This window comes from Parasteatoda tepidariorum, chromosome 5, assembly GCF_043381705.1.
Source record: "Parasteatoda tepidariorum isolate YZ-2023 chromosome 5, CAS_Ptep_4.0, whole genome shotgun sequence".
Classification (NCBI taxonomy): domain Eukaryota; kingdom Metazoa; phylum Arthropoda; class Arachnida; order Araneae; family Theridiidae; genus Parasteatoda; species Parasteatoda tepidariorum.
The window spans coordinates 89,617,457-89,625,895 of NC_092208.1; the positions used below are offsets into that span (position 1 = coordinate 89,617,457).

At 29.8% G+C, this 8,439-nt stretch overlaps 1 protein-coding gene across 6 annotated transcripts in view; it reads right to left on the reverse strand.

Annotated features, from left to right (window-relative positions):
• Positions 1–8,439, reverse strand: part of LOC107456308 (repetitive organellar protein) — a 42,750-nt gene that overhangs the window by 24,574 nt on the left and 9,737 nt on the right. For all 6 annotated transcript variants that reach the window (XM_043051866.2, XM_043051867.2, XM_043051868.2 and 3 more), the window contains 4 exons: positions 8,027–8,061; positions 6,090–6,171; positions 2,715–2,778; positions 1,610–1,690 (listed from right to left, as the gene is read on the reverse strand). In XM_043051866.2, the coding sequence (XP_042907800.1) occupies positions 1,610–1,690; positions 2,715–2,778; positions 6,090–6,171; positions 8,027–8,061 (262 nt within the window). The remainder of the gene's footprint in view (positions 1–1,609; positions 1,691–2,714; positions 2,779–6,089; positions 6,172–8,026; positions 8,062–8,439) is intronic.

Sequence of the window (8,439 nt, forward strand, 5' to 3'; positions counted from 1 at the left end):
ATTTTCAAAACTTGATTTATTCATAAGTATTATACTTACAAATATGATTGATACATGAAAATAACCACAAAATATTCAAATTTCTACACCAAGTGGCGTGGCAGCACTAGTTCAGTATTTTTCAGTTATTCCCAACAAGTTCAGTTCAGTCTTTCCTGAAATTCAAAAATTGGCAAAGCAAGAAAAGAGTTTTTGTATCCTAGAATATGCGAAATGTTCGTCTGTTATAGCAGTGCAACATTCTTTCAGAAGGCAGTATGGTAAAGAACCGTCTTGTACACAAAGCTTTTTGAGGTGGTATTGGCAATTCAAGGACAATAGTGGTATATGTAAAAGTAATAGCATCGGTCAACCACAAGTGTTAGACGAAACAGTGGAGAGAGAGTGAGGGAAAGTTTCGTGAGTTATTTTAAAAAAATCAACGAACTGAGCAAGTTGCGAGCTTGGTGTACCTCAACAAACTGTTTGGAAGATTGTAAGTAGCTCTTGCAGAAGATAATGTCCGTCGAGTGGAGTTTTGCATCAGAATAATATAAGCATTACAGGATGACGATTTTACCAACAAGCTGATATTCAGCAATGAAGCGACATTCCATTTAACTAGAAAAGTGAATCATCACAATGTGAGAATCTGGGGTACTGAAAGTCTGTGTGCAATTGTGACCATTGAAAGAGATTCACTAAAGGTCAATGTTTTTTGTGCAATTTCAAAAACAAAGATGCATGAGCCGTTTTTTTTCTTTCTTCTTTTTTCATTGAGAAAACTGTGAATGGTTCAATTTATTTATACATGTAGCAGTTATGGCTGTTTCTACAACTAGGTGACGATTCCACATATTTTGTCTACCAACGATGTTCAACTCTGTAGCGTTGTAATTTTGAACCAATCCAGAAGACAAGAAAACTCCTGGATCAGTACCCCCAGAGGTATGATTTGTTACGGGAACATGGAGGACTTCGAGAATCGACAGATTTAACGTGCATCAGTCACCATTTACTACTAACGTGCATCAGTCACCATTTACTACACGGGGAGTCTTCGGTCGGCGGAGATCAAATCCACGACCTCTTGGACGTGGGCCCACTGCCCTAGTGGTTAACTGAATGATGAACCCCCCGTATAGCTGGATTGTCTGGTTGGTGATAACCATGCTTTTATACCTCCCAGGACACCGGATTTAACGCCATGTGACTTTCTCCTCCTTTGGGAACACATTAAGGACATTAATTATGTACCCTACTCCCAAAAATGATAGAAAAGCTGAAGAAACGGATCAGTGATGCATTAATGAAGCAATCACACAACAAAATATGTGGTATGAATTGAACTACCACCTAAAAGTGCGTCGTGTGATCAAGGGGGAACATTTGTACATTTGTAGAGCGAGCATAAAATTGGAATATTATGTGGTCATTTTCATAGATAAATCATATTCTTAAGTATAACAGTTTTGAATAAATCGAGTTTTGAAAATGAATGATTCATTTGTAGTAACCCTGTATGATGAATGATTCTTTATATAACCATTCATGTACAATATTTTTCGATATGATAAAATGCAAATAAAATTTTAAAATTTCAAAAATGTAGTTACCAAACCATACATACCCTTAATTGAGTTAGCTCTCCATCTTGATCCTCCTTAACCTTGTTTAACTTTTGATATTTTTCTTTCCATGTTTCAAATTCCTAGTTATGGAAAAACAAAATAAAAATAATAAATTTTTCTTTCTGTACTGATACCCCAATACTTGGAATATAACGAATAGTAATTAGGCCAAATATTTAAAATAAAATAATAAAAAAAACAGACTAACGGCTATTAAAAAAAACTAATAAAACTTAACTAGATAATAAAGTTTCGATAAAAAAAAATTAAAAATAACCTTCTTAACCAAAACCCTTCTTAATTCCTAAAACCAAATCTTAAATGCTAAAAATATTTCCCAGAAAAGAAATTATCTATAAAGCATTAATTAAAAGAGGTAATATCTATCAGAAACACTTTTAAAAATACTGCGTTATCATAAAAATACCTAAAAAAAAAAATTAAAAAAAAAAAAGATTATACACAAAAGCAAAGCAGAAAAAATAAAAATTGATCTTAATTTTTGAAAGAAAATTTTAAAGCTAAACTTGTCGATCTACCAAATACTATATTTTCAAGAAAAAATTAAGGTTAAAGTCTAATAGAAACCCTTTTAATTCCTGCATTATAATAAAAACATAAGTTTAAAAAATCAGACACGTAAAATTCAATTTCTCATGAACCAATTTCACAGAGATTTTTCCGAGCTTCAGGCGAAGATCTTATTAACGTTCGGCCACAGAGACATTCTCATTGCTAGAATTGGTGAGCCTGCAGAGGATTTGCAACAATCAATTTACACTACAAACCAAGGAAAAAAGTAGTGACTACAGTAGTTTTGCTACTTGTAGGGTGCTACTTCCGAACACTTTACGATTTTGTGACCATTCGCATGATAAGGAAAACATGGCAAGTACTTTTCACCCCATGTTCTTTGCAATAATCAACTAGTTTAACTCATACACTGCATTGACAATTTTTGTATGACATAAAGCAATAAAGTTAATGCATATATTTATGTGTCGAATACAATATACCTTATAAAATATACTTATTACACGAATTGAATACAATTTTGTATTACTTAAACAATCAGGAAAATAGAGAAAAAAAAAATTAACTTACTTGGGTCATTTTTAAAATATCTTGCATTTTTTCAGACAAGTCAACCTCATATTTTGCAATTTGACTGAAACAAAACAACAAAGTAAATATAAAATTAACACATTCTAACAGAAATAACCATATAAATTATAAATGGAAGTAATATTCTTGTAAAAAAAATGGAAACATTTTAAAAATCGAAATGTAATATAGTCTATGAATAGAGTTAGTTATACAATAATGATATGGGGGAAAGTTGGACAAAACCAAAACCTAAAAGCTTTTTATTCCCTTAGAAATAATGTGAATAAATTTAACACACGTGAAAATTGCTATAATTTTTGTTTAAATAAAAATATTGTCCTTTAGCACCTGGGTGGTTTTTTCCCTCACAAAACTAAACTCTGAACTGTTTTATATATGAATTTTAATATTAACGGTACAGCTCTGGATATTGTAATGATAATGGAATAAAATGCAAACTTCATACATTAAAAATATTTATTAACTACTTCTACATTCTACTAAACCTTACATTCTACTTTATAATTGATCTTAAATAAAAGCAAGCATAACAAGACACCTCAACTTACATACTAAGGTGCCACTACAAAAATATTCGGAAACACTAACGCCCCTGTAGCAGAACAGTTGCGACATGGCAACATTGTCGCAGAAGAGAGCTCTTGTAGAAAGAAAGACATTCGATTCGGGAAGCAAAAAAGTTTTCTTCTTTTTTTGTCTGCAGAATTTTTCGAAATATTTTTTTCTGTAGAACTATTTTTTCCCTTTCTGCAGAATTATTTTTAAAAAATGCCTTTCTCACATATCGGAGATGGAAGAAACGCATGATTTATTCGTTACATTTTTCTCACTTTTCTTTGAGAGTAAAAAAATTTCCCAATGACTGGCTTTAACTAGAATTTCAGATTGATATTGTAAACAATTATTTAGAAATCGCAAACATTTAAAAAAAGTTAGTTATAGAAATATTTTTTACAACAGGAGAATATTGCCAATAATATAAGAATATGTATTCTTTTATACATAAATTAAAATAAATTCTTATATTTATAATTTAAAAAATTATATGTTCTATTATATACATGAAAGCTTTTTATTTAACAGAAAGCGCTTCTGTTACTTTAAATTAGTAACATATGTGTTTGCTATGAATAAAAATGTCTTTCAGAAAGGTATTAGTAATAAAGAGAATTATCGCAGAAAGCTAAAAAAAAATTCTGTCATAGGGCTAACGACCGAATTCACGATGGAAACTGACCCTGAGTCACAGTTCAAAACAGGTTTAAAAGAGCAACACCAGGTTAGAATTTAAAATTTCAATTCACCATGTATGAAACTGCTTGTCTCTTGAACCCAGAGTTTGCTAACTTTAACCTGAAGATGTCCCCTGCTAGAGTTACTGCCAGTGCGAAGTATGTGAATTTTCATTTATTTACGTTTTCGAAAATAAAACTTTTGATGTTCAGTTGCTTTCGTTTTAGGTTCAATGGAGTTAATTCATCACTAGATGTAACTGTAATTAATTCACAATTAATAAATTGAAATAAAAAAATTTCAAAGGAAGATTTTTTTTAATACATTTTAAAATTATTATTAGCAGTGATTTTTGCACCTAAATAATTTTTTTCTCAGAAAAAAAAATCCTGGATAATACAGGGTATTTTTCTGTTTGTGTGGAGCTTTGCGAGTTCAACTGAAAGATAAATTTTATGTTTTATTATTCTAAACATATAACAATAAAACTCAGATCCTTTTGCTTATTTTATTAATACAAGTGAGTTTAAAAAATGAAACTTAATATATTTTTTACTGGCCCAACAAAAGAACGATGAAAATTTAATCACTCAATACAATCTGTTTCTGCAATAAAATAAGCGTTTTAAAAATGGCAACAAAAATTGAAAACACTGTTAATAAAGCTATAAATCCAGCCCCTCAGTGCAAGTTAACAGCGGGTCCAGTAACACGCAGTTAAGAAACAGACAGTCAAAAAATAATGCAGAAATCGCTTTTCAACGCGTGGTCAATATTTCCAAACCAGAATTTCACAAACGAGTGTTTCACGTTGGTTCGGTGTCAGGGATGAATATGGGGTCAATTCACAGCACACTTAAAATTGCTGTTCTAACCAGGGAGGGAAGATTAAAAACTTTTCTTGGGTGAAATTTTTATGATTAAAAAAGTGTGTGTCTCAGGTTTTTTGAGAATATACAGGATAGAATTCTGAGAATTTAAATACAGGTTTCAAAGCAATAATTTAAATACTAATTTCTAAATAATAATAAAACAGGTTTCTAAGTACAGTAAGTAAAGACAGGTTTCTAAGTACATAATAATTTATATAGAATTAAGAATTTAAAATTGGTTCAAAAAATATGGTTGATAAATCGATAAGATGGACTAATATACATATAATGATTGTTTAAGAAATAATTGGATGAAGCGAGTGTAATAGCCTTTTTAATATTATCTTTCGATTTTTACCTTGTTCTTTCTGACTCTATCTTGAAATTTTTTTAAATGATTTAAATCTATCAAAAGACTGAAAACTTTCACCCATGGTGAAAACAACAAACCACAATATATACTGTTATAATAACAATTAAATTAAATAAATGCGAAAATTACTATTTCGATAAGTAAAAATAAATTTTAAATACTATTTTTTCAAGCATGTGAATCCTATTATATTCTGTTTAAAAAAGATATTTTAGCAGCCAAGATAGCCAGTGCCAGGAAGCTGAACCATCGTTCACAAGAACAGGAGTTTGAATCCAGCCGGCTGAAGACTCCCCGTGTAGTAAATGGTGATTGGTGCATGCTAAATCTGTTGGGTCACAAAGTCCTCCATGTTCTCATAACAAATTATACCTTTGGGAGTACTGAATTGGCGAATGATCATTCTCTTGCTCAGGTCAAAATAAACTTGAAATTACTGCATTCAGGTGTAACGTATGGGTGCGGCAGAAGTTGAATTCTCGGCCATAGATGGCGTCACTGCAAAACAAGAACATGCGCACCCCCTCTGTCTTAATGGCCGATGCCAAAAACAATGAAGATATTTTAGTAGAATAACTGTGCAAAAAGGGCATTAATGAAAATTTACATAAAAGTGATCCATTTTTTTATATCCATTATGTACTAAGTATATGCAAATACTTTAGAACATTAAGTTTATTAAAAATATCGCTGCTAATTATAATATTAAGTAAACAACATTAATCATAAAATATATAAAAAAAAGTCAATTTATTAATGAGCCATAAGATGTACATTAATAAATCAATAACAGACAATTTAATTCGAAGTATTTACTGATGTAGGACTCTTGAAATTTAATTTTAAAAACATTTTAGAACACAAATATCTCACCTTTCTTGGAGGATGCTCTTCTCCTTTAACTCTTTGTTCATTAACTTCAGTTTCTCATTTTGAATGGACATGTCATCAATCAGTAAACAATAATTAAAGAAAATCACACTTTCTATCTTTTTTTTGTAGTAATTTTTGCACTGATTCAATTCAAAGAGCTTACGAGAGAAATACAGTTCAAAAGAATAATTTTATGCAAGTAAAAAAATAAGAGAGTGAACAGAGAATAAATATAATTTTTGTCATACCAAAAATATAAAGCATATCATAGGGGGAGTTATTTATGGTGTTAGCAGGGTTCCTAATAAAAATATTGTGTCCTTATTCTTATTTGTACTGATTTTTGGTTGTGTTCAGAACATCCCATTTTCTAATAACAGGATTTATAAAAAGTAGATTTGAATCCAATATCTTTTAAAATTAAGTAATAATGCTAATAGAAATAACAAAATTTGATAGTTCTAACTTAAGGACCGTCTACTATATACATGGTTCATGCTTAAAGTCTTATCCACAGGTTTCATCGTTCAGACCTTTTTGTACATTCATTTATCTATGAAAAAGAGACTCGATTAACAATTTTATAAAATCAAACTTTTATGGTGATGAATTCCGGGGTCATTTTCCTATCAATAATTTTAAGCAAATGCAGTAGCAAATCTTGTACAGTGGAATTTTGTAGCTTTACAATTAATGATTTGTCTCTTTCATTTCATTTTAATCAAAATAACAGTAATCATATCATAGAATTTTTAAATAATAAAATGAGTGATCATTTACTAAAATTACTTTTGTACAAAAAAGTGAAGTAGCATATTCAGTACAGCAAATTTCGAGATTACTGAAACACTACTTTAAATTTACAACAAATGAGGTATACTTGCGCTAAATGCAAAGCAAAAAACAATGTGAAAAAAAGCACATATGAAATGACACATGTTTTAATTCTATAAACAAGAACTATAATTCAGATACTGAGGAAGGTTCTTGATTATAGAACTGAAACTATAGTGTATATAACTATTTATGCACTTTCATTTGTGCTTTTTTCATGTTGTTTTTTTGCTTTAACTTTTTAGAAGTATTGAACTCAATTACAAATTGGTATGAGGGAATATTAACAAATTGATATTTATTTTTTAGTGAAAAAGTATTACGAAACTTTACCATGCATTGATTTGAAACTATTATGATGTTATCAAGTTGTTAGGGGAAAATATTAGTTATGTTTAGGTAGTCACTATGAACTGCAAAAAAATTTTAGTTTATCTTTAGATGGCTGAAAATGAAGTCGAAAATTTCATGAAAAATGTGACAGAGTCGCAATTAATTCCAACTAATTCAGGTCAGTGTACCTATACGCGGACCTGTAAATTTCCAGCATGCAAAGTGATTGGCGCTTTTGAACTATACGCACGGTAGGCCAAAATGAATTATACTAGAAGACATTGTGAAACATTAAATGGAACATTATAAAAACCATGCTTTTTGCGTAATGTATGAAAACAATGAGCATCTCATTCAGGTAAAAAAAGAAAATTTAGCACTTTCTATCAACTAACAATAAAAAAACCTCCTTTAAGGGCTTAAAAAACAGAAATACGCATTTTTAAGCACTTCTTAAAAACTGAGAACTACTAAAATATATTTTACTTAATCTAATAACGTAAAGTCATGAGGAAAGGCAAAGCATAATAATAAATTTTAAAAAATAAAATAATTATAGCTTTATTAATTGTGTACAGTCTCTTTCAGCTTTGTGCACAATTTCATAGTGTTGCTCAGTACTGATATAGTGATTGCTTACTTTATTCTACCCCTAACAAAGAACAGGATTGATTTCAGATAGTATATATTTATATAAAATGTACATAATTTCTATTTTAAAAAACAATAGCATTAATTTTTAAATATTTTTAGAATATACAAAAGGATATACGATCGATGTCCATTCATTATAGTGTCTTCTTGCCTGAAATATTAATAATAAAGCATAAAATTACATAACAATCACTTACTTAGGCAATATTTAACAGATTTGATCAATTATAAAACAATGCTTATATTTAAGTAACAGAAATAAAATTAAAATAACTATAAAGGGATTACACCAAGTGTCTGGACGCAATGCAACATAAAAGAAAATTTTTTTTCATGCTTTAAAATCCCTAAGTTTTATTGTGATAATAATAATACAGTAGGGAACCGATTATCCGGAACGATCGGGACTATCGCTATTCCGGATAACTGATTTTTCCGGTTTTCTGAATCGCTACAAAAAGCCGTTTTTTTTATTGTTAAATCCAACTAAAAAATTTTTTTTTGGGAAGATATACAAAAATTTCCATGT